The sequence below is a fragment of the Callospermophilus lateralis genome, chromosome 20 (genome assembly GCF_048772815.1).
Source record: "Callospermophilus lateralis isolate mCalLat2 chromosome 20, mCalLat2.hap1, whole genome shotgun sequence".
NCBI classification, from domain to species: Eukaryota; Metazoa; Chordata; class Mammalia; order Rodentia; family Sciuridae; genus Callospermophilus; species Callospermophilus lateralis.
Window position 1 is genome coordinate 18,178,910 of NC_135324.1, and position 26,030 is coordinate 18,204,939.

At 49.3% G+C, this 26,030-nt stretch overlaps 1 protein-coding gene across 8 annotated transcripts in view; it reads left to right on the forward strand.

Annotated features, from left to right (window-relative positions):
• Positions 1–26,030, forward strand: part of Foxp1 (forkhead box P1) — a 523,563-nt gene that overhangs the window by 424,303 nt on the left and 73,230 nt on the right. For 4 of the 8 annotated variants that reach the window (XM_076841222.1, XM_076841219.2, XM_076841221.1 and 1 more), the window contains 3 exons: positions 18,425–18,562; positions 19,500–19,589; positions 24,598–24,751. In XM_076841222.1, coding sequence (XP_076697337.1) covers positions 18,425–18,562; positions 19,500–19,589; positions 24,598–24,751 — 382 coding nt within the window. Of the gene's footprint in view, positions 1–6,830; positions 6,899–7,161; positions 7,239–18,424; positions 18,563–19,499; positions 19,590–24,597; positions 24,752–26,030 lie in introns of those variants that run through there. The other 4 variants (XM_076841227.1, XM_076841223.2, XM_076841225.1 and 1 more) reach the window with 3 other exon arrangements.

The following is a 26,030-nucleotide window of genomic DNA, read 5'->3' on the forward strand; positions in this document are numbered from 1 at the left end:
TGAGCTCCTGTCACCAGAAGGTGGGCTGGCCAATGCAGGAGCCCGAGGTGCAGAGGGAAGAGTGACTTCCTAGTTCTCTGATTTGCCAACCAGGCCACTCAGACAGTCCCCCAGCAGCTGCCACCATCGAGGGCTTGCTCAGCCAGGCACTTGGATCAAGGATTCACACCAGTGTTTCTGAGTGAAGGAACGTGATTTGAAAGCTGACAGCCCTCAAAAATCATGACCTGTGTCTCCACGTGAGGCAGGTAGTGGCCCTGCTCTACAGACAGGGAGTGCAGACAGTGAACTTCCACGACTCCCCGCTTGGCCAGCGAGGGGCAGATACTGAGCTTCAGCCACACCCCTGTGCTGCAGACTGCAGGTGGCCGTCCGGAGCAGGGCAGCAAACAGGACTCCTGTTTCAGGGGTGGGGCACGTGTGGGGAGAGAGCGAGAAGCCAGGCGTGGCCACCTGGGAGGTCTTGTTCCCACAAAGGTTGTACCTTGGCCATCTGCCAGGGAGGTCAGGCAAGGCGGGAGGGGCGCAGGCGAGACCCTGAAGTCGGATGGAGAAGGGGCCGAGAGTGCAGAGGGATGGGGCTGGAGGGACAAGGGTGTGTGGGCACAGCTGAGCAAGGCTCCCTGATCCTAAGGCCTGGCCTGCTGGGCTGTGGCATTACCTAGATGTGTCCTGACCCATCTCAGAACTGGACCTGGCTGAAACTAACTAAGATCGATTAGACATTCCTCCTGTTGTTCAGACACAATGGCCCACTTGTCTGAAGAGAGGGAAGTTCTGTGTGACCTGAGAGCTTCCGGCTTCCTCATGAGGGACCAAATGCCATGTGAAATAATAAAGAATAACTGGCCGGCCTGCAGGCTGGGCTCTGGACTCTTGGGATGCTTTTCTTGAGAAGGGGCCTTGCTGTCCCACCAGACCTCAGCTGGGCTCCAGCCTGGGAGGGAAGAGCCGCCCCTCGGCCAACTGACGCCTAAAGCCTTGACCCCTCCTTCAGCCGGAAGCACCCAGAAGCACAGTGGCTCTGGGGGCATCCAGGTGTCCAGAGACTGTTCTGGGGGGGAGCAGGTGTGAGGGACAGGAGCACCACCGAGGTGGTTGGGGATGGCAGGGGTCCCAAGCAGAGAGAACCAAGCACGTTTGGAAGTCGGGCCCTTTCAGGGGAGGAAGAGCTCTGACAGCTTAGGAAGTTTGCCACGTCCTGGCAGGAGGGACTGTCGGGACGGCAGGCGGGGTCCACGGGGCTTGTTTTCCAGAGGGGACCCCAGCAGGGGCTTTGGGATGGTGCTCCTGAGGCGGTTTTTGTCTGGGGTCCTGATTTGTTGACTATCGCGGTTTTGTCGCGGTTCCGGGCTCTGGAGTCCTGCTTGGGCTCTTTAGTGATATTGCTGTGCGTTTGATATGGGGTCTTCACTTTACCTAGAAAACACCTGGACAGGAGTCATTTTCTGATGTAAGTGCCCCAGCTCAGGGGAAGCAGGCAGTAATGAAGTGGTGGTGGTTATTGTTAAAGGCACCATAGGCGATTTCTCTGGCATCTTTCTCTTTGGGGAAAAGTGTAGGCTCGGAATGGAGGTGAGTCATGCGCAGTCACACTACAATCCTTGACAAGTCACTGGCAGAGCCCTAAGCCTGTCTAGGACTCCTGTACCGCTCCAGGGCCTATCAGAATGCTGAGGCCTCCTGTCTCTTGATTGGCCTGTTGGACAAGTCTGCTGCGTGGAACTATTTGGTCACCACAGGAGCCTTCAAGGTGAGGGGGTGCAGTCCCGGTTGCCCACCCGACAGTGTCTCCTCGGTCCTCCACTTCCACCCCCGCCACCCCCCAAAGCTGACCTCCTCATTTTTTTCTAGAAAGCAAGACAAATGGTTGGACTTTTGCATGACTGCTTTTAAAACTAGGTTGCGTGCATTTTGTGCACTTGGTAACTACTAAGGAAGGCAAGTTGAGCGGCTGTGAGCAGAGATAGGGCCCCAGAAAATGTCCTTGGAGCGGACCCTCCGTGCCGCACAGCATGGAAGACGGTTGGTTATCTTTGGCGGGCTTCCCCAGCGCCAGATTGATTCTTGGCTGATGGGGTGTTCTGATGGGGTGCTCTCTGCAGAGCATCCATCCCCCGACATCTGAAGCTTAGTCAGGGGTTCGGGCTCCTGGCTGCCGAGAGATTGCAGCTGCTGACTTCATCTTCCCGTCTTGGAGGTGTGTTTGGAGTCTAGGCTTCGAGCTGCCCTCTGACAGGGACAGGACTTGCTCTGTTAAACCTGGCACAGCAGCGTGGAGACACCACCCTGGTGCCTGAGCCTCCCTCCAGCCTCCAGCCTGGCCGGCAGGGCCACGGGCGGTCTGGGAGCAGGAGGTGGCCCCGGAGCTCGCCCCAGTCACGCCAGCCAACAGCTCCACACCTCGCTGTTCCCCCCTGGAAGGACAGGCAGCTCTTCGGTGCTCCCCGCCCCTGCTGTAGGTCTTCCGAGTGCCAGAGGAAAACCTGGACTCCACTCAGCTGAACATGCTGTGCCATAAAACCTCGGGGACCACTGCAATGGGGACAGTGGCCCGTTATTGCTAAGGGGGTGTTTATTGAGAATGCACAGACTCTAGGGAGCGCCAGCCGAGGAAGGCAGGATGGCCTACGGCCGGTCAGCTCCTAGGGAGCTGAACTATAGGATTTGGCGCTCCGGGGTGAAAGCGAGCAGGCCACAGACTACACCAAAAGGCGTTTTTACATTAAAGGGGCCATATTTCACCAGGGGACCCTCCTCTGGCTTTGGTTCAGTATCTTAATTTGGACATTCCAGTGAGCAGTCCAGGCCCCGTCCTTCCTCTGCCTGGCTTTCAGAGTAAGTTGAGGTGCTGGAGATTTCCCGTCCCGGCAGGCTCACCAGCAGAGGGCAGGCGTCAAAAGGGTTTTGACACCAGGGTGTGTCAGCCCAGGGTCAGGGAGGGGGCGGAGCCGCGCTGGGCTGGGAGGGCAAGATGGGGCAGGCTCCTGGGCCTCCCCTCAGGCCTGCTGCGCCCCAGTCTCCAGAAAGGCCCTGGCTCCTGAGGAAAGGGGCTCAGTTGCCTCTCTGTGGTAATCAGCAATCGCTACGTAAATAAATGTCAAAAAAATCATTTTTACTGAGACGAATTTTCAGTGCCCAGTTCTGGCTGTGGTGTAGGTGGGACCTAAGCACCACTGCCCTTAGGAGGGGAAGGCACGGGTCACCTTGGTGGAGGTGCAGGTCTTCCCCGGGTCTGAAGAAGAGGGCTTCCTGGTGAATGCCACCTGCCCCCACAGGACCTCTTCCAGGACTCTGCACAGATCAGCGTCGTCAGTGCTGACCTCCTGACAGCAGCAGTCCGCTGATGGATCTCCACGTCGTGTTAAGACGAGGGATTCTACTTCTGCCATAAAGGAGAGAGGACCGTTTATTACTGTCAGTTAGAGGAGGGGCAGGACAGGATGTCGCCCGTTTTATTTTCTGCGAGTGGCTTTGTTTACCTGCGATGTTTTATGAACGTCTTTAGTTTTAGAGTGAGGCATTTCTCTTCTCTCTCTCTCTCTTTTTGGTGAATGTTTTCTGTAGCTCATGTACCTATCATGTTCATAAGTTACCGGCATGTTGACATGTCATGCTGTGGATATATGAATTACCCAGAGACACTGGCATTATAAAATGTGGCACTAAATGAAGATGTGAACGGCAGTTTGGAGGATGTCATAAAGAGAAATTTAAACTCCCGAGGAATAGTGGGATCTCTCAGGCTTCTCCCTTGGCCAAACTAGCAGGCACAGAAGAAAAACAACATAATTAGCGTCATTGTCAACACCGACATCGCGTGGCATAAACAGCATCGATATGGAGCGGCCTCGGCTCCCTGTAGATGGATGATGTATTAATTTATATTTTCAAGTAAAAGCGCCACTTAAATCAAGATGGGATGGCGGTTCCTTGGAGGCAGTGCCCAGCTCTCAGGAATGGGGCATTGCTGCTGCAGTCCAGTAACTCTGACAGGCTGCCCTGGGAAGGCACAGACAGGCCAGGGGTGTTCACAGCGAGTCTGTTTAGAACTTGAATTACGCCTCGCCTCTCCTCGGGCTGTGCATTCTTCCACCATCTTCCTGTGCTTTCTCCGGTTGGCTCCAAGCAGCTGTAGCCCAGCAGGCCCTCAGCGGAAGCTGAGAAGCACCTGTGCCAGGGCCCGTGGCCGTGAGCTCAGGGCTCCCTGGGCCCTGTCCGTCACGTGAAGCAGCGTCCTGTGAGATTCGGCTTCTCCTCCACCTTCTCATGTCCATCCCCAGCTCAATGAAGCCTCCCACTGCCCTCGAGTGGAGGGCCCGTGCTCAGGACTGAGCCGAAGGCGCTCCGCGCCTGGAGTCCCAGGTGTGTTATTTGGTGGTTAGGGTTGGGGTGGGATCCCAGTAATCTCTTCTCAGACGCACAATGGACTCATTTAGCAACTGACAGGTCTCTTAATATGTGGTGTTTGAACAAGACTGTGTCTGTTGTGGGTGTTAGGATGTGGGCATCAAAAATATTTTTAAGTATGGTATTTAGTGTTCCTTCACTCTTCCTTAAACACGAGCCTCCCGCCTCACCCAGGTGTTCCTTTAACATTGACCTCTCTTCCTGTTAACTGTCCAGAACCTGCTTCCCGTGGTGGGCTGTGGTACTGAGTTTGCTTGACTCTTAGCAGAGGAAAAACCCAGTCTGCATTTCTAAACCCCAGTGCCATCTTCTATAAAATGGGATTGCAGTTTCGACACAGGGTAGGACACGACACCTTCTCGCACACTCCCCGCAACACCCCCCCCCCCCAATCCAAACGCTTTTTTTTCCTTCTGTCTCACCTTAACAAAATGCCCTGGCATTGGAGCTGATGGGGACAAAAATGGCAGTGTGTCTCCTAAGCCACTCATGGTTTAACATGATGAATTCGTTTCGCCATGGACGGCCCAGTGTTCACTGAGTCCCAGATCCAGGGCAGGCACACAGGGCCCAGTGGGGATGCCCAGAGGCCAGTGCTAACCCACATGGCGGGTGGGGGCTGTGCAGAGGGTGTGGGTTTCTCGCTGATGGTAGATTTCCTTGCCCAGAAGTAGTCTCTGAGTCACTGTGTCATCTGTCTGTTGGGAGGGAGGGTGGACTGGACTCCAGGTGGCTTCTGAGCTTGTGTGCTAAGCCACTTCCCTCTCCATCTTGTCCCCTCCCTCCCTCACCCAAACCATCAGCCCTTGGAACACCACCTCCCCATGGGGCCTCCGCAGAGCTCGGGCCTTCTCTGCCCTGTGGGCCTCGTGGTGCTTGAAGCCACAGCACCGTACAATTTAATACTTGAGTAATCGCTTGCCTTGCATCACTCTATAATTATTTGGTGAGGCTCATCCGCACAGCTGGGTCAGGAGCCTCCTTAATGTGTTTTTGTTTGCTTGTTTGTTGTTTGTTTTGATGCTCCTGGAGACGATCAACGCGGCCTGCAGGGCAGCCAGCCCTGGTTGTTAAAGCACATATGAGTTTTATGGATGCCTCCTGAAGACCCAGAGCTTTAAAACAAACAACTCGAATATTCAGAGGGCACCCCATTTTGTTCACAGACGTTAAAACTCAAATTGATTTTAATATGGAAAAAAAATCACTTGTGTATTTCGAAATGGCCACAGTTCCACTTCACTTTTTTGCTGTGCATTGGTTGGAGAGAATGTCGTATATTTTTATTTCCTCCTTTGGTTCTGCACCCCACCCCCACCCCAGCAATACCTTGTCTCTTTAAGAGGACTCTTGATGGAGGGGACAGGATGTTCTGGCAGATTTAAGGTGCCCCCACCCCCCAAAAGAGTGGATTTGGTTCTGTATTGAATATTCATGGTAGGGTGGGGTCACGTTTTTATGACCTGAAAAGATGCCACTAATAAATTTGTTAGGTGACAGGAAAAACACTCAAAGGTGGGGAGCGACCTGCATGTACCCATATGACATCTGATCATGCATGGAGGGCCTGTTGCTCCACTTTGTCTCCTTTGCATCCAGATTAATGGGGGAGTCTCTGCTCTGCACTCACCCTGTGGAGGCTGAGGCATTTGCTGGAGTGGCAATACCATCAGCATGCTCTCTGGCTTGTAGGAACCGGCATGCACACTGCGAGAGCTCCAATCCAGACACACTCAGCTCTTGCAATCACTGGGTTAGGCTCTGCTGTCCTTTTTAAACCTTTTTTTTTTTTTTTTTAATTGAGGGAAAATAGGTGATCACTTATCACTGCTCCTCTTCCTTGAACAGCTTGAGAAAAATAATAAAAATATAAACACTCTTCTGTAAGTTGGAGTGTACATAAGTACTGTTTGGATATCTGTGAATATGGCTGAGTGAGTGTGCGAACTGCAGACACACGTGTCTTGATACAGGCCTGAAAGTTTCTAGTCTGACGCTGGTTAGTGGAGCTGCGGTTCCCTGAGGCCCAGGTCGGCTACACTAACCCAGCACCCTTCTCCTATCCTGGAGCCAAAACCCGGCTCACCGGTGCCTTTTAAAAAGAAAAAGAAAAACCAACCCACCACCCTGGGCTTCTGACGGCACTGGAGAGCCACCCTGTCCGGTGGCGACTGTCCCCTTGACGTGCGCCCCGAGCCGCTCGGCCCGGCCGTGGCTGCAGCCGGGCAGCTGGGGAGGGCACGGGACAGCAGGGTCATCTCTCGGGGCAGCGGGGCCCGGCCTCGCCGCGGCCGCTCCGAGGGGAAGTGGCGCCGGGTCCGCGGGCCGGGCCCTGCGAGGCGGCGGAGGCCGGGGCCGGCGGCCCGTCCACGTGAAGCGAAAGTTGTGCGGCGGCGGCCGTTTTCGAGGAAAGCGCCGCTCGCCCTCGCCGCCCTCCGCCAGCGCCCGGTGTCCCCGCCGGCGAGGCCGGGCGGCCGCGCCGCTGCGGGTCAGTGTCGGGCGGCGCGGCCGCGGGCCCGCGGGGGCGCACGGGGCGGGCGGCGGGGCGCGGGGAGAGCGCCGAGCGGAGTTGCGGAGACAAAAGCGCGGGCCGAGATTTCACCTGCCGCGGAGGGGGCCGGGGCCGGCCGGAGCCCATTGTGTGGGGCGCGGCGCGGGCGGCGGGCGGCGGCTGTGATTGGCGGAGCGGGCGGGGCGGGGGGCGCGGCGCTGTCAGCCCGAGCGAGCCCGCGCCCCGCGCGTGCAGACGCCGCACCGAGCCCCGCGCCCAGCCCGGCCGCGGGCGCCCCGAGCCGGCTCCCGCCTGGCGGCTACATGGAGAGTGTCAGGTGGGTCCCGCGCCGCGTCCTCGCCGCGCCGCCCCTTCCCGGCCGCGCCGCGGGCTTCCCGGGCCTCGCCGCGGAGGCTGGAGCGCCCAGGGCGCCCAAGTTGAGTCTTCCAACCTCCTCCTCCTCCTCCTCCTCCTCCTCCTCGCGCTTTCCCAACTTGGACCGGAGTTGCGCGCTGCCAAGTGGAGGCCGCGGCCGCGGAGGGTGGGAGGCAGCGGCGGAGGCCTGCGGCCCTGGGGGGAGATTTGCCCTGCTCGCGCGCTCGCTCGCCTTTATTATTTTTTTTTAATGTTCATGGGTGGGGTGTAGTTGAGAGTTGGAGGAAGTCCTGCCTGTGTGCTTCTCTTTCTGAGCCTTTTTTCCCTCTCCTCCCTCTGCAGTTCGTTTTCTGCCGGTCTGGCCTTCAGGCAGCCACTTTGGTGAAGCCCTCACCATCCCTGCATTTGGGGGACATATCTGGGGTGTGATTTATGTCACCTCGAGAGAGAGCGTGTGAAATAGACGAGGAGCCTTCAGTCTGAGTGTAACCCGTGTGGATGTTTCTTTGCTTCTGATAGTTTGTTTCTATATCTGTCTGGGCTATTTTGAGAGTGGCTGTTCAAATTCAAGGAGTTCACACACAGCGCAGGGGAGGGGGAGGAGGAGCCCCCCCATGAACGCAGGCCGGCAGGCAAGCGGTCCAACTGGTTGGGGGTCCTAAGTCTCTGCTGTTACTTTAATTAAGTAGGGAGCGGGGTTAGGGTTTGGAAGTGCCACAGGCTGAGCCACGGTGCGCCCAGCTGAGCCGGCTGGAAATGTGGCTAACTCAAGTGTCAGAACTGCCAGGAGGAAGAAGGTCAGTGGGAAGGGGACTTGCCCCCTCCTTCCCAAGTGTGGTGATGGGAAGGAGCAGACCTTTAGAAAGTGGGGGGCAAAGTACATAGACACTCTTCCTCTTTGGGATTAACTCCTTCAGGGCCATCCAGTTAAAACTGAAATAGCTAATACTTTTATATTCTTGTCCAAACAGACCAAATGTTCTAATCAAGCCAATTTAAAAAATGCAAATCACCTAATTTCCATAGATTCCAACATTCTGAAAGTGACACATTTGGAGGAAAAATTAAGCCTGATAACAGGAAATATGAATCATACTATCAATGACTAATCTGCTTAGGGAAAAAATGTAACGTGTGCTTTATCATTAGGAAGTGCTAAGAAGCCATTTTTTTTTTCTTAAGTTAGAGCAAGTGACGTCTTTATTTGGGAATTGGCCCTGCTGTGCCCTGTGTGTGTTGTGTAATAGGTGTTCAGGAGCTGGTGTGTGTGCACGCGGAGGAGGTGGCTTGGGTGGCGGTGAGGCGTTCAGTCTGGCCTGTCAGTGTCAAGGAGACCTCAAGCGTGATCACGCTGAGATTCCAGTTTAGGGTTTCTGCGGGGCTGGTTTTGTTGTGCAGAAGAATACAACGCTCTGCTCAGTGTTCAGGCTCATCACTAAGCAGACCAAGGCAGACAGAAGCCTCTCCTAATTGATACCCTTTGCATAATTGAAAAAAGGTCTCTACCTAGTTTATGTGCTGCTTTGTGCTGCCTGACACATTTCAGTGAAAAGTGTGTAAAAATGAAACCAAAATACAGACTGTCTACCCAGAGACACTGGCTGGCTAACTCTGGGGTGTGATGTAGCTGAACCTTGATCGGATTGGGCTGACACTTGATAATCAAAGTTGATTTATTGTTCATTAGTACTACATTAGCCTCTCAGGCAAGACAGTTATTTGTGTAGTGGCCCTGTCAGTAGCAAGACTGCAAGCACCTGTCATTTCCAAGGCAGAAGATAAGCAACAAATATGAAAATGATGCAAATAAAAACACATCTCCCGAGGTGAAAGATCACACGGCCCTGATTTTTTTTCCCCCTTCAAAACAAAATAGCAGGGGTCAATACCAGACTGCTAAAGATTTTTTTCTTTTTTTTTTTTTTAACCCTAAGAACTACTCGTGGAATGAGAGTCCTGGGCTTTGTGTTCGCCTCTGTGCCTTAAGAACTTTCTTTCCTGCTCAGATGTACAGCTTGCCTGACAGAAAGTTGGTTAATGAAGGAAATGAGAAACATGTCATCTGTTTAATCCAAGTAATTGAAAGAAGGTGGGCATCCCGTTTGTGTGTGTGTTTGTTTAAAAAAATATGCACATTTCATTAAATGAAACTTTTAAGCGTGATCATGGGCAAGTGCCATGACATGACACCAAGCCCAGTGACGCGGGTCATAATTCCAAGTGCCTTTTCTGCAGCTCCTTTCTCTCGGGATTTTTCCTTCCCTCCTTGAAGGGGGATATTGTCTCGTGACGTATGACAGAAAACAACCTAAGTGTCAAAAGAAAACAAAATCAGGGAACTTTTGTCTACAGCCCTTCAGACACGGATTAACTCATATTTTTCCAGGGATGGAATGGAAACATTCTGTATGGGGATGTGTGGTGTTTTGTCTTCTCTGAATTTCATTTGACAGGGATTTTAGAGGCTGTGATCTTAATTAAATCTCAACTAGCTGAAATAACGCATCTAAAGGCACGCGGTGTTGCGTAACCTCGCTCTGTTGATAAACCATAAATCATCAGGAAGCTTGATAGGAATGGTTGGTTTGATTTTTTTTTTTTTTTTTTTTTTTGCTGTTAAATGCACCTTAAGAAACAAAACCCTCATCCTTGCTGCCCTGTGTCTGAGCACATCAGGGGCTGTCACTGCAAAGATAAACTCCCTGTTGACATTGGCCAGTCATACAACTTTTTTAGCTTAGCCTTCTTCCAATTGTAAGATGCAGTGAAATTAAAATCTAGATTCATTAAAAGCAGTGAAATTCCAGATTTGTCAAGCATGATGTGCAGAAGTGTTTGAATCACAGTGTTTCTCAGATAATCAGAGGAGAATGTTGTGACCATTTTCTCGGCCCTAGGGTGTGATTAAAATTTGAGTTGGCCAGAAAAAAAAAAAAATTAAAAAGGGTTGAAGAAATTGATTTTATTATGTGGTTTAGCTGTGGATGAGCATTTCACTTAACAGAATCTGAAAACCATGCTCTCAGTAGCTGAGCCAACTCGGGACCAGCTTCAGTCGGATGCAGGTAGTTGACTGTGATTCCTAATCAGGGGCTAACTCCCCGGCAACAGTTGACCAGAGAAGGTGCGTCAACAAATGGATGCCTGTTGTCTCTCCGGTATGTTGCATGTCAAAAACGGGCATTTTGATGCCACGGAGTTGCAATCATGAAAAGGCTTTATTAGCTGTCTAGTTTTTATAAATTGTAGTGCTCGCAAATACAGTGTTGTTTAATTTTAGTGCCTTTACACAGATGTTTTTAACTGCTGCCTTTTGGAGCTCCTCTATATGCCTTAGTAGACGCTATCTACATAGAAAAATTGAGCAGGCTGTGTGTGACAGCCTAGTGGCATATGTTTCGTAGGTGATGGTTTGATAGAAGGCTGGTAGTTATGTTGCTGTTCACCTGTCCATCTTCTTAGGCAGAGGAGTTCAGCCCTGCATGATGAGATGTGGGGTACCCTGAACTCCCCAAAGCTAAATTTATTGTATGGTGAAAGCTGCATTTTCTTGGAAGCAACGTGGTATTGCTGGGTACCTGGTTTAGTCTTCTCAGAGTGCACCACCCTTTCCCTGCCACATGAATGTCCTTCTGCTCTTCACCTTTTTTTTTTTCCTTTCATACAAAATAATAATATTTTAAAAATGATCGAAAACTCTGGTACTTCTTTGCTTAAAACACCCTCTGCAGACTGAAGGGAGTCAAATTATCTGGCAAGAGCTAAACTGGGCCTCTCCCTTCGGATGATGGGAATAACCTTCTCTGGGTCCCTCATCTAGCCTGGCTGGCAGTTGTTTGAAGAGAAATGAATCTAGAATGAGAAAAAATGAATTCTGAACGCATGCATTATGCCTCGTTTTCAAATCTGGTTAAAAGCTACTAATGAATGAAGAGGCAGGCTAAATGTTAGGGTGAGCTTTTTAGAATACCTTGGTACCACATTTTAATTTTTAAGCTTTATCTTGCCCTTAAATCTGAAACATCATTGTTCAAATAACTGAGAACAAGGTAAATCAACAACATCAAAAGGTGGGCTTCTGTGATTTCTCAAGGGCTTGTTATTTTGTAGTTCCCGATTCTATTTGATGTCTTGACAAAACAAGATGACACAGAGGAGAATACATTAAATTTTGATTTTTTTCATCTAACCTGTTACTGTTGTGGCAGCTTAATTTCTTCCACTTTTTTTCTGAAGATGGCTGTCTTGTTGGGTTCCGATAATTGTCCCAGCACTTGGGAAGGTGGGTCTTCCTGGGTCTCTCCCCTGGTCTTTTTTTTTTTAAACATATTTGGACCTTTCCCAGGCAGGCGGTTTTGACAGAGCTCTCTCTTCATTAGAAGTAAATCAGTGAGTGCTGGAATTGTCAAACTAGAAACTGATGTCTGCTCATGAGAGTCATCAGACTGTCCTTTGCACCCGTAGCCTAACTGGGATGACAAGGTGGGAGAGCTGAGGAAGGCCAGGCAGAAGAAGCTTCAGTGGTTTAAAAACAAAAACAAAAAAAAAACAAAAAGCAACGTTGTTAAGTCGTCATAACCCAATTGGGGCCTCAGAAAACTTTGGAATGATCCACTTTGGGCCTACCTGCCTGTTAAAATTCAGTTATTCTCCCCCCCTCAAAATATAGGGGGCCTTATTTGTAGTTAAGCTCCCTGTTTTATTTCCTGTGCTGGTTGAAGCTTTGAAGAAAACAGAGCTAAATTTTACTGTTAGTCTTAGAAAAATCTTTTTTTCTTTTTTCTTTCTTTTTCTTTTTCTTTTCTTTTCTTTCTTTCTTTTTTTTTTTTTTTTTTTTTTTTTTTGAGGGAAGATCAACATTTTGTTTTTCTCCGTGTAACACTAACAGTTGACCTAAAACCCTATCTGCAAGTTATCTCACTTATTTTAGCTGTGCCTGTGTCTCCATCAGGATGGATACAGTTGCTTTTCCATTATTTTTGATTAGTACTTGAATTCAAGAGAAGGTAATGAAGACCCCAGTCCTTCCCTCCCAGAGCTAAGGACTGTGGAGAGTCTCTTCTGATGTCCCTTCTTGGGGTAGTTCCCTTGGCAGTACTTAAAAACATCTTTGATTTTGTTATAAAACATCATGGTGTGTTGGATTCACGTGTTGTCCCTCCTACCTATGGTGGAGAGAGGTTGAGGAAGGGAGAGGAGGCAATTTTCTTGATTTAAGTAGTAGTAGTAGTAGTAATAGTAATAATAATAATAACAACAACAACGGCTGGGTTGAAGAGATCAGTGCTTCTTGGGTGATGATTTCCCTGTGCAGCTTCCACTATTTCCTGCATTTAACAATTATTAAAGGGAAAAGCTATTTAATTTATGTAAACTTTACATTTTTATGCAAATAAGGCTGATATTTATTAGGGCTAAAACAATTCTGCCTGCTCTTGAGTTCCCTCTTCTGCCTGGGAAATGCTACACTGTAGCGAGGAAGCCTTACCTCTGCTGTAAACAAATAGAAATTCAGGCCACTTTTTTAAATTTAAAGACAAAAGAAAAAGAACTTGGAGAGCTTTGGTAGAGATTGCCCATTAGGGTGGATAACCTGGAATAACTCCTGATTGGCAGGCAAGTCTTGGCCTTCCAGTTCTTCCTGAAGAAAGATAGCCTTTCTTGATAGAATGTAATAAACAAAATGATAAAAAATGAAATGCTAATTGCATTTTAAAGAGGTCTTTTTTTTCTAAAATTTTAATAGGTGGTTGCATTGTTACTGAGAGAACAGTTATGCTAATGACTGACTACTTAGATGATTTTGCATTAATATAATAACCATTACTTGCCTTAATGCTTTGTACAGTATTGTGGCAAAATAGCTAAGTCTAAAAGAGTTATACAAAAAGCAGAATTCCATAATGAAGCAGAATTATACTTTCCACATGAATAGCATGCTTTTTCTTTTTCTGTTTTTTTTTTTAACTGAAATATTATGTCAGAAATGTATTTTCTTTTCTTTATGATCCAGCTGCCTTCCATGTTCCCTGGTTAGAATTTTTTTCTGATTTTTTTTTTTTAATATTTGTAATACCATGGAGACTAGATGGAACTTTCTAACTTTGTTGGCTGGTTCATCTGTTGTAGCACTGGCTTGTTAATTCTGAAAACTCGAGTTTCTCAGGAGGGCAGGGGTTATGATGTTGGTTTCCTCCTGCACAGGCCAGCTGCTATATGCTCATATAAAATTTGGCATAGTTTGTTCGTTCTTTCTTTTTTTTTTTTTTTTCTTTTTTATAGAGCCATTTTCTTTGTTTGCTTTTATTTTGACATGCTGGAGCCTTCTGATTTAATTTGTTTTGCTCTTGTTATGTGATTAACTAGGTAACACTGCCTAACCAGATCACTGCATCACCAAACAGCCTGGTGTCTGGGGGGAGTTAGTTCCTGGGACATGCAGTGGTGAAGGAGCAAAGGTGAACACCAGTTCCTAATTTTTTTTTTTTGGGGGGGGTGGTTATTTAATGAAAATAAATTTAAAGAAAGGTTTGTGGAAATAAAGCAGCATGCATAAATTTTTGTTCTTCCTGGTTTTATAGTTTGTCCACAGTGGTAGTAGGAGATGCTGATGGGCAGAGTGTGTGTCTGTCTGCTCTCCCTCTCCCTGTCCCTCCCGTGGTCCTTAGCTGGAGCGTAAGCTACAGGGAGGGAAAAACATGATAACATGTTATTTTCAGTATTGATATTGTGTCGTCTGCCTCCCACCCAATTCCTTCAATTGTCTCCTAGATTAGAAAGAAGCATTGTTTCTCCAATGTTTTTGTTTGTTTGTTTGCTTTTCAGATTTTCCCCTCCCATCACCTGCCTCTCCCTGAGATAAAAGACAACAATAAGGCCCATTATGTGACTAGTCCTCAGGCCTTCAGACTTGCAGAGGCAGAACATGCTGGGCAGTGCAGGGGCTTGGGACAGCAGTTGGTGGCTGCTCTGGGGCTAGAGCAGCAGGCCCACACTAGCAGAGGTCTGTGGCCCGGGCACACCCAGCTGGTATCAGTCAACAGTGGATCATGCCGTGTGTTTTTTTAATTCATGATTTCCTCTTGAAACTCAACTAAATAGTGTTAACTCTGTGTGTGTGTGTGTGTGTGTGTGTGTGTGTGTGTGTGTTTAAATTCAGTTTTGTATGCTAGTATTCTTTAAATGTCTGCCAGGAGTTTAATTTGAATTTCTGATCCCTGAAGGCAGCTAGACAGAATCATTCTAGTTCTTCATAAATTGCCTTCTATGATTCATTGTTAACTCATAAAACACTCATTTCTATATACTCAAACAGCTGAGGTAGTTACAGTATCGGGGATATATATATATTTTTTTGTCTTATATTTAAATTGTCTTATGAGAAAGAAAAAAAAATTAGCTTAAACTGCCAGATAGGCACCAGGCCCTGTGGCTCCGAGAACATCAGAAACGCACGTGTTTATCTCCGGGAGAGCAAGGTGGCCAGCGTGGGATTGGAAAAGAGGAAAGCTTCGTTTTCACTGAATACTCTCAAAGAGGGGCCCGTAAATACGAGACCGCTGTACTTAAAAACTCACATGACTGTTTTAAATACTATTGATTTAAACCACTGGCTAGATTTTATGAATCAGAGTGTAATTTCTGAGCTCTGGCCATATTTCTCAGTGCGAGGCTGTCTCTCCTGTGTGCCTTTAGCTGCTTTCCACACATTCAACCCAGGATTAAATGATAGCAGTTACAGTGATCAATAGGTTAAGACTGCTGCGATCACTCTTGCCGCTAATGACCTCGGTAGTAATGGGCAATAAAGTGTGGGCTGTAATAGCCCGTCGCTGGTCCTGCGTGCCCTTTGATTCCCAGTATTAGTGGGGACTGGCGCATGAGAAAGTTGGACGCTGGGAATTCGGGCAGTGGATACATGGCTGTAATTCTTAACTAGTTAAAGCCTTAAACTGTGCTCTGATTTTTTTCCCCCTACCCCACCATGGTTTCCGATCCATTTGAATATGTTTGCTAAAGCTTCCCATAACCTCCTTTCCTGATCTGTTAGAGCAGAAACTTTGGGGAAATCTCAGTTTTATTGCATTTATAAATTAATTTTGAGCCTCCCTTTAGAGGTTTGGTGCTAACTGGTGAGAAAATGTGGTTTCGGACAGTAAAAGCCAAGTTCAAGCCATTGGGACACAATGGCCACTTCTGGTCACTCGGGGACCCATCAGCTGGGGTGGAGGATCACTCCAGTTTCTTGCTGCTGTCCCTCCATGGGCCAGGCTGGGCCGCTGCTCCAAGCGTTTTGCTGCTCATCAGCTTCTCCATCAAAGTGTCCAGAGGAAGAAAGCAAGGGAGGAGGGTCAATCCACTGCTCTGCAGCATAACTGTAGAAGATTAATAGATAACTGTGGGAAAGGGGCCTTAAACTGCGGGCTGTCTGTGAGGCTGGAAAATTCTCTGTGTGGGTTCTGTCCCTCATCACCCCTCCCCTTTTATTGACAGTCAAGAGACAGTGGTATTCCTCATTCAAGAAGATGCACGCAATTTTACCAGAGTTAGAAAGAAAATAAAACTTCTAGAATACGTACACACATATGCACACACACACAATCATGCACAAGCATGTGTGTCTACACGTATGTGTGTGCGTATGGAAAACTTCTAAAAAAAACCCGATTCACTGAGGTGTCCTTTGCCCATAGCACTCCTACTAAGGGTACAGGCAGAAGACTTCTGTCAGTTCCATGCGTCTGTGTGACCACCACCCTGGTCGGAGTGCCCCCGGAAGTCTCCTGGCCCCTTGCTAACAGGATGTCCATAGATCTCTTGAGTATTCACAGCCAGGGGATTCTTTCTGTGCTGACTTGTGTTACAACTCTGTGAAGTTCATGTTCACCGTCTGTTCAGACCTTACACCACCCATTCCTGTGCGTTTTCCTGTTCATCACCATTAGAAATTTGGCTCAAGAATATTTATATTGTACATCATCCAAGAAACGCAGAGGAAAAAAGAAACCTTAAACATGGCTCTTTTGTTTGCTTAATTGAACCTCCTGGCCGGGTCCGTGATGCAACTCCCAAGGAAAAGTAAACCCCGTGAGATGACGTGTGGCCTCGGCAGCCCCAGACAATGACTGGCACCCCGTGCGCATTTGAGAATCCAGAAAGTTTCTTCTGGGCAAAGGCAAAGTGAACTAATTGGAAATAATTTGTAGGTGGTTGGGTGTTTGGGTAATGTCATCTTGATGTTTGCCCTAGACTGAATGCAAGTTCGCCGTTCCGATCATTGGTGGTATTTCATGGTGCGAATTATCTTTTTAAAAGGATAATTTATCCATTCATATACATCTGTCCCTTTTTGCATATAAAAATATTCAGACATGCCCATCTGTTTTAAATTACAGTGTATCTACATCTACACTTAAAAGGCCACTGCAATAGGAAGAATTCATGGATGACCTTCCAGAGCTGGGTTAATGAAATTTTCCCAGGATTCAAGCTAGTGTTTTCTAAACATGCAGAACTTGCACGTCAACATCCCCACACACAACATGCCCACAGCAACAGTGCAGAGCATTCACTGTACATGAATCTGACCTTCAGGAACCATTTTTAGTTCATCAAAATTAGTGATGCTGAGAAATCGGGACATCAGAGCATAATGACTGTGAAATTAGGAATGAGAGCTCGCTATGCAAATGACAGGACAGATCATGTGAGAGAGTCAAGATAAACTGCACATTAAGACATTATGTTACATAAAATTAATACTGCATTTCTCCCTTTTGCTTACTGTTCTCCTGAAAGATTTTTTAATTCTTTTATCTTCTGATCAGCTATTGTCTGCTGAATTTTTTTCAAGTGGCACACAGGCAAAGTGCAAAACATGTTATTACCTTTTATTGTAATACATGAGATGACAGCAGATCCTTTTTAACAAAGTATATCCTTTACTGCCTCTTGCTTCTTGCTGTCACATGTTTGATTAGAAACCAAAGAGAAGTAAGATGCTTAAATATTACTCTTCCAAGACATACGGGTTTTGTCTTCTCCTTCGTTGTTTTCTTTTCTTATCTTTTCATTGGGGTGTGTGTGTGTGGGGGGGTGATTCTTCATGAAATAGTCTTGCATTACGGGGACTGACAAAATGGTTCTCATGTAGTCTGCAAATTAAACACAAGTGCAGTGATTATTTTGAATAGCTAAATTACATTCTAGAAAGCTTGCGGAATTCATAGCATTGTCATTAGGTATCCGCTTGAATACAATTTGTGTAACCTTGGCCAAGACAGGCTGTCATTTTAATGTCAGTGTTTTATCTGAACAAGACATCATCCTTTCAGATCCAGTGTACAGGTTCCTTGCAAAGATGCCCGTGCAGAAACGTGTTAACAGTTGCAAATATGAAATGCTATCAAGTTCATCACTGTAGCTGTTTGTCACTGAAATGTCATGGAAAGCGGCTTTTAATGGTATCACACATAATATGAAAGAATTGAGACATCTGTGTGCTGGGTGAACAAGGAAGGGTGAAGGCGTCACGGAAAGGGTCTGTGCTCAGGTTCAGAGGGCGCCTCTGAGGTTCCCTTATCAATGGGACTTGGCAATTATTGATTGTCCTGAAAATTGCTATGCACAAAGGAAGTGCGTCCCATAACTCCAGCTGCAAAGCTATGGGGTCCTATGTCCCTTCTCCCCTAATACCAAATTCAGGTTTGGGTTAACTTCCTCCAGCTCGTTTTGATTGAAGACTCGTTCTTAACTAGAAGCTGAGCTCTTTCTATCCCGGATCCGGATAGCATTTGTTAAGTTTCTCCTCCTTGTCTGTCTCTAAGACTTTCTGGAACCCCCATCAGGGCTGAAAGGTCTCATTTTTCTGTATTTAAAATAAACTCCAGGGCTGGGGGTGTCGCTCAGTGGTCGAGTGCTGGCCTAGTGTGTCTGAGGCCTTGGGTTCCATCCCTAGTGCCCCAAAAATCACCCCCTACAGACTCCACGGGAGATGGCACAGCGGTCGGCACGGTGTCCCTCTGCCGAAGTCCGCATTGCCTGGGAAGGTGGTCAGCTCTCTGGGCAGGCTGGGGGCAGCCGGCCGCTGGCCCAGGACGCAGCGTGCTATGGTTTCCTGGCCTCTATTCACGCTCGGTTACGTTCCAGGTCCCCGTGTCGGTGGCTATGATGACACCTCAGGTTATCACTCCGCAGCAGATGCAGCAGATCCTCCAGCAACAGGTGCTGAGCCCTCAGCAGCTCCAGGTCCTCCTCCAGCAGCAGCAGGCCCTCATGCTTCAGCAGGTAACCATCCCCACCCCCACCACGCCCGCTCAGAATGGCCCCTTGGCGGAGTGGCCGCCATTCCCGTTGGAGAGGGCAGGTGGCTGCAGCAGTCTGCAGACCAGCCCCCGAGGGGTGGGTTGCATCTGCGTCCCCGAGAGACAGCCCTGCCACTGTGGCCAGGCTTTGGGACCAAGATCAGGGCTGTCACTGGACTTGGTGGAGAAAGGTCTCGGGGCTTAGTGGCTTACCACTCTTTTATTTGCTAAGCCCAGAGGCTTCTGGATGGCGAGAATCAAAGCAGAGCGAGGGGCACGGCGGGAGCAGGTTTAACTATGACAGCTCTTGAAGTCCCCATTTCAACTCAGACCCTGACGGAATTTCCCCTGTAATATAAAGAAGCGTTTTGGAGTTGGTTGATTTCAAGGTGCACTTTTCATCTTCTTCCGTCTGCGCTCATGTTGAGATGAGCCTCTGGCTGTCATTCTGCCATGGGGACCTGATGCTCAGACCTCGTGAACACTTGAGCCGAAGGGATGAGACCGAGTACCGCAGCGGGCGAGGGGTGGCAGGGACCCCATACAGGAAGCTCCCGTGCTGGCCGGTGCTCCGCGCTGCCCACCCCCACTGTCTGGAGTGCGCTGGAGACTCACCAGACTCTCTCAGCAAGGGCATCTTGGCTTTGTTGTACTCTCAAAGGTCATCCCTTGCCTTATTTTAATTAGTTTGTGTAGAAAATGGTATGTTTTTCATCAGTCCATTTTTGAGATTACTTCTCAAACAATAATGCCAAGAATAGTCAGCGTGTGCGGAATTTATTGTCGACTTTCAAACTAAAGGTCAGCCCATTACAGATAGAAGAATGCTCTTTTTCAAATCACAGTTTGTATACGGCACCGAAAGGGACAGTGGACCGGCACTGCCCTCTGTCACTTACCGTCCTCTCTTTCCTTTGTAGCAGCAGCTTCAAGAGTTTTATAAAAAACAACAGGAACAGTTGCAGCTTCAACTTTTACAACAACAGCATGCTGGAAAGCAGCCTAAAGAGGTACCGACAATACATATTTTACTTTCAAACCGCAGCTCCCCGAGGACTCTCTAGTGGCTGTTAAACTGTCATTCATCTTTTAAGTGATTGCGCAACTGAGCTGACTCTATCGGTTCTCGGCTTTCAGATCCAGAGTTATTGTCCTGTTGTCTGAGGTTCCTTGGTTCCATTTGCTTCCTGCCACTTATCTTCCCAGTGCTGCTCCAGAGCCTACCTGTGTGGGGACCGGGACAGGGGTCTTGGGCAGAGCGCCCTGGGCTCAGGCTGGAGCTGGGGGTGAAGCACTGTCTGTGACATTTTTCTGGGACACTTGATTTTTCTTTTTCCAGCTCCAGAGGCTCTGGCCTCACAGTGGTGGCCTCTTCTTCTGTCACAAGAGTCAGCTTCTGTGAGGCTGGACAGACCAACCAGGGTTGGAGGAGAACTCAGTGTCCCCGTCTTCCTTGAGCCCCTCCCCACAGTCCTCCGTCTGGTAGTGGCCGAGGCCCAGGGGAGTCGGGGGTCTCGAGACCCTGGCTGAGGCTTTTCGTGGTACAGTAGCTTCTCTGTAGTGTGCTTTGTGGGGGTCACGGGTTTCTGCATGAGGCCCGCCACCCCAGTGGGTGCCAGCAGGCCTGGTGTGGCCCTCCTGGGGCTCCGCGTCGCCCTCTGGAGGACTACTTGGTGAGGACACCTGGGACCCATTTCAGAGTTGCCCACCCAGCCCACCTCCTCCCACACCCTCCTCCTCCCACATGTGCCTGGTCACCTCCTGGGTCACCTCCTTGTGCTTCCATAGGCAGCCCCACCTCCTCCTCTCGCCTCCCTGCTGCTGCTCTCAGCGGCTGGCCACTCCCGTTCTTGCAGAGGGCCTTACCAAGTGACTGCCCACGTCCCGTCCCTCCCAGGAGCACAGATGCGGTGGCACTCCTTCCGCATGCAGGAGTCACCTACTCCCCGTGTGCCAGCCACTCCCTCTCGCGGGCTGGGTCCGCTGTCTGGCTGTCTGCACCCTGCTCAGCAGCCTCCTGTACCCCCCGCGGAGCAGGGGCAGTTTTGGGGTGAAGGGGAGGCGGGGTTGAAATGAAATTGCTGACACAACCCTCAGTACAGTGGCGCTACCGGGTGCTGCTGTAATAAAATAGGGAACAGATTAAAAAGTGTCTAAAATGTAAATCTAAAGGACTAACAGTAATTAAAATGGAAATGGCGCAGGGAGGGAAGGCATGTAATTGTGAGATATCACTGCACAAGGCTCTCAGCTTTGTTTTGCTGGCTGTTTTTCTAATTCAGCAGGGCTTACTCATCAGTGGCAGTTCAATGCGCGTTAATGACTCTGGGATTGCAGGCATCACTCTGGACAAAGAAATGATTATTGTGCGGTCAAAAGAAGTTCAAAGACAAGAAGGGAATTTCAGTTTTTTCCTTAGAGATCCACATTCAAGAGCATATAAATTAAGCCAAATGTTAAAAACCACAGTCTGAAAGCTGACTTCAAAGTCACAACTCTCTAATTAATGAACTGCGAGCTTCAGTTTGGACAAGTTGTGGTTTGATGCGCCCATAAATCAACATGACAGCCCTGTTTCACAGTCTCAGACAGTGCTTGTCATTGAGTCACATCAGATGTAAACACAGCAGAAAAAAGAAGGGGTGTGAAGGGGGGCAATTGATCAACAGAATTGGTAAAAACCCACTTTTGAAGCACATTATGCATGATCACAGGAAATGGTTACAGCCTCGAGAGGGTTCCCTTCTGCTGTTGCTTTTTTGAATCAGATTTCTAACAGCCTTCAAAAGGGAGAATAAGAATTATGGAGACTCTCCCCTGTGGCTCACAGGCAATAACCCCCTGTTGTTATTTTGTGCTTCTTTCTTTTCAAAGGCATCAAAATTTAGTTTTTTAAAGATCTTTAACTCTATATTTGAAGACAAACAATAAAGGGCTGCCACTGTCATTCTTATCAGTTACCAGGGACTGTGTTCCCCCTTTCTGTTGCCACTTCTTATTAACCTCTTATTTGGTCTGTTAGACAGAGTTTGGAATCCTCGTCCTCATGCTGGGAGAACATGAAAGTTCAGATGAGCTCCAAGGGCCTCCGAAGAAACGAGAAAGGGAAAGTTACAGGGCAGGAAGGAGGATAAAAGTTCACTCTCCAAAATTGCTCCTGTCAGGAAGGGGAGCAGAGAGAGGGAGGTGATGGCTGAGCCAGGGACGGAGGGAGGCGGGGAGAAGATGCTCCGTGTCCACCGAGGAGATGCACTGTGACGGCACTGCCCCTTGTCCACAGCGCCAGGTCTGCTGTGGTCCCTTCCCAGGCAGAGGTGACCCAGGAGAACTGTGGCCTAGAATCTCCCTTGGGGGACGGAGGCCGGTGGAGCGGGTGGGTCTCCTGGCTCGGTGCTGACCCGGTTCTTGGTGCTGTGGGTCTTGGTCAGTAGGTCCCTCCTTCTCTGGGGTGTTGGGGCTGGTCTCCTGAAGTTCATCCTGCAGGTGGTGGTCCCGTGGTGGTGAACGAAATGGAGCCACATGGTAGCAATTTTATGACGCTGGTCGTGCTCTTAGGAGGGTTTGAACTCAGGGGTTGACAGGCAGAGCAAGCACATCACAAGCCACTCATTAGTGGCACGTAATTTGGTGCCTTTAGTTTTACATCCCCCTGTTGATCACCTGCAGCAAGCCCTCGTGTTGCCTCAGGTGGTCCGGAGATGTCTCCCTGGGCAGCCTTGCTGCCCGCTGGGTTAGACCCAGGTTCCTGCTCAGGAGATAAATGCTCATGGTGGGAGGAGGCAGAGGGAGCCCCGCACAGCCGTGGAAGGGACTGGTGTGGAAAATGGACGGCCCAGTTAATATGAAATCAAGCTACAGAGAAAGATGGCGTCCAGTGCTGGTGAGGTAGGCCCGGCTGATTGTTTTCAAAGGCCGGTTTGTCCCAGGCATTTATGACGGTTTATGTTAGGCCTAGGGAGTAGCCGAAAAAGGGAAACCAGACCTTTGACTGGCGCGCAGGGAGGGGATCCGAAAGGCAGGGTTTATCAGGCCCTTCTGCGTTTTAACGCTGCCCACTGACCTGCCGGGGGACTGCGCGGAGACCTTTTTTGTGCGCATTCAATTGTGAGAAGTAAACAAACGGACTCATATCCTGTGTTTGGTAACTGGGTGGGGAGCAAAGTCTGGCAACCAGTGTTGCTTTTAAATTCTTTCTTTGGACAATGGGCCTTGTATACTTTTATATCCTGGCTTTTCAAACGTGCACAGCTTTCGTGAGGTTTTTCCTAGGGATGGCCAGAGACAACAGAGAAGGCATCAGTCACTTTGTATAAATACACGATGTTTTAAACATTTCATTTACAGTAAGACAGGAAAGGCCCTCCCCAGCCTCCGGCCCCCAGCACACTCTGCCTCAAGAAGGGCTCAGTCCTCGATCCTGAAGTGTCCACGTTGTCCTTCTCTCCCTCCCTGCCCCCCTTTTTTTTCTTATAATGTCGTGAGTTAATATCTGTTGAAGAAGTGAAAAAATCATTTTGACATGAATATAACTATCATTGGGTTTTACATTAATGTGATAACTTGGGAAGGGTGAAGACAATTGGATCATTTTATGCATGCTGTTCCTAAAATGAAAACACGGGCTTTTCATTTAAATTTATTTAAATTTTTGTTGTTAGTGGTATAGAATTTGTTTTTTGGAGTGAAACTCAATTAACTTTCTCAGTGGCATGGTAGTAAGTCTGAAATTGGTTGCTAATAGGAGAATGAGGGTTTTTACTGTGGAAGAATCTACGTGGAGCCCGGAAGGGAGCCTCCATTTTTCTCCTTCTTTGGACTTGGCCTTGGAAGGTCTTGGTGCGCACGCCGTTTGTTGGGGGCCTGGATCCAGGCGTGCGTTGGTGCAGTGAGTGCCCTGTGTGGGGGGGTCCTGTCGCTGACGGGAACACGCAGGCTCTGCGAGCGTGGGCAGCCCACCCGGTTCCTGGCCTCCCTGATCTCTTGAATGTGAGTCAGAATCAGGAAAAGGTCTGATTTTTTTCTTGAGGAATTCTTTTTCCTTCTTTTTGGCCCCGGTTTGGGAAGGGTTAATTTCCCTTTCTGACGGTTAGCCCTGGTGTGGCCGGGCCCTCCACCTCGAAATGATTCCTCGCAGATTAAGGATATTAGATAATTTCCTTCTATTTATTATACTACCGCACTGTATTATCTTTCTATCACTGAGATAATTACTGAGGAAATCTACATTAATTTTTTGGCTGAAGCAAGGCCTGCTAAACACAGGAATGCTGTATTGATGTTTTACACAACAGAAGTTTTCCTCCTATCACGACCCATCAACAAGAAGATTCGCCCCTGTCCTAAAGCCCCTTCTTTCTGAGAACAAAGCAGGCGCCCGCCAAGCGGGCCCAGCGAGCAGGCCCCGGCCCTCCAAGGCCACAGTCAAGTTGAGGCGCCTGAGCTTCGAGCCGCTCCTATCCGGCACTCGCAGTCAAGTGCCTTGGTGTTGTTTGGTAAATTATGAATGTGTGTAATTAAAATCTAGCGGCTGTTTCTATGAAAGATTTACAGTGTTATTTCATCGTTTGTCATGGCTAATTAACAATATTAGATGAAGTTTTTCTTCTTCAAAGGTCTGATTTCTTCTCATTTATTTACGTCAGGAGTGATAAACAGAGTAGTTACAGGCTCCTGCTGGGTGCAGGGGAGAGGGCCTCACCTTGCTCCTCTGCACCCCAGGGCTCAGGGCTCAAGGCCCCCCAGGTTGGGGTGGGTGACTGCAGGTCTCTGGTCAGAGGTTGGCTCCCGACTGCAGGAGGTGGGCTGCAGGGGGAGTCGCTGTGGGGGGCTTGGTCCCTGCAGGCACAGCCATCAGAGGGAGTGCCCTCCCGTGAGGCAGCTCCTCTTGAGAGGTGGCTGACGCAGAGCCCACCCTGGGCCCAAGCCACCCTGGGTTTCGGGGATGGCGGTGAGTTTGGGGTGCTGCCCTCTTGGACTTGCCTGGGAATGGCCTCTCACGTCTCTCCTCTTCTCTTGTAGCAGCAGCAGGTGGCCACCCAGCAGTTGGCCTTCCAGCAGCAGCTCCTACAGATGCAGCAGCTCCAGCAGCAGCACCTCCTGTCTCTGCAGCGCCAAGGCCTCCTAACCATCCAGCCCGGGCAGCCCGCCCTTCCCCTCCAGCCTCTCGCTCAAGGTATGTGGCCCTGTCTCTCTGGCGGCCCTTCGCAGGCTTCGGGGCGGAGGGGCCAGGTGTCTGGGGCTGCTCCAGGTCCTCGAGGGGGCGATGGCCCTCTGAGACATGCGTGTGCAGACTGAAAGCAAGGGTGCAGGAGGTCCTGGGGGCCTGGTCCCTGAGGCCAGAGAAGCACTTGGGGGAGCACTGCAGGGACTCTGGGGACATTTCTGTTTGGAACCAGGAAGTCTCCTCTCAGAGGCTGCTGTTAGTCATGTTAACACACATTTTATGTCATGTAACTCGTTGTATTTCAGACCCAGCAGTGCTTCACACACATGCCATTTCTTAAATATCTAGGCGTGAATCTGTGTTTGCTCCCTGTAAATCACTCAACTTGGCCTCCTTCAGTTGCGAGAATCAAGGTCATGTTTTCTCTCCCTCTCTCCTTTTTCATTGGCCTGTGGTGTGGAGCAGGTTCTCGCCCTCTTCAGAGCAGGTGCCCTTTCGGTTGCCAGTTCTTCCTCAGACGTGGGTTCCTTGAAAATGAAAAGGTTTCCTAGGTTTCATGAGTTCCTTCCGCAAAGCCGCTGACATTTCATCCCGAGGGTATTGGACATCACAAGAAGAAGGAAACTCAGGGTGTTGGCTTAAGCCGCTCTGGCTTTTACACGTATGTGAAGGCAAGTGGTTATTCAGGGGAGGAGAGAGGAGGTGACATACCTGTGCCCATGTCCTTGGCTGGCCACATTAGTAAGTCCCACATCTGCAGATTCAACCAAGCACGGATTGAAAATATTCAGTTAAAAAAAAAAAAAGAGCATCTCTGCTGAGCATGTACAGGATTTTCCTTATTCTCACAATATAGTAGAACAAGTGTTTATATCATGTTACGCTGCAGTAGGTGTCAGTGACCTGGAGGTACTTCCAAGTATGATGCCTAGGTTGCCTGCAAGCTGAACACCATTTAGATAAGGGACTTTGGCATCCTTGGGTCTCGGCATCCAGAGGTGGCCCCGTGGACATGGAGCGGGGTGGTTCCTGGCTCCACAGACCTCAGTGGCTTCCTCAGCCCTGGGTCGTCCGAGCCTCAGCAGATTTGATGTGTGTCTCCAAGGCAGCAGGCCACAGCTTTGGGTGTCCCGGGCTCAGTTGTCATCTGAAGAAGGCTGGAAATGTGGGGTCTTCCTGGTGTCCTCTGAGGCGGGGCTGTTGGCTGGTGACCTTGGCTGGCGAGGGGAGCCAGTGAAGTGGGGCTGCATCTGAATCTTCCTGTGGAGTCGGCCACGCCCAGCTTCTG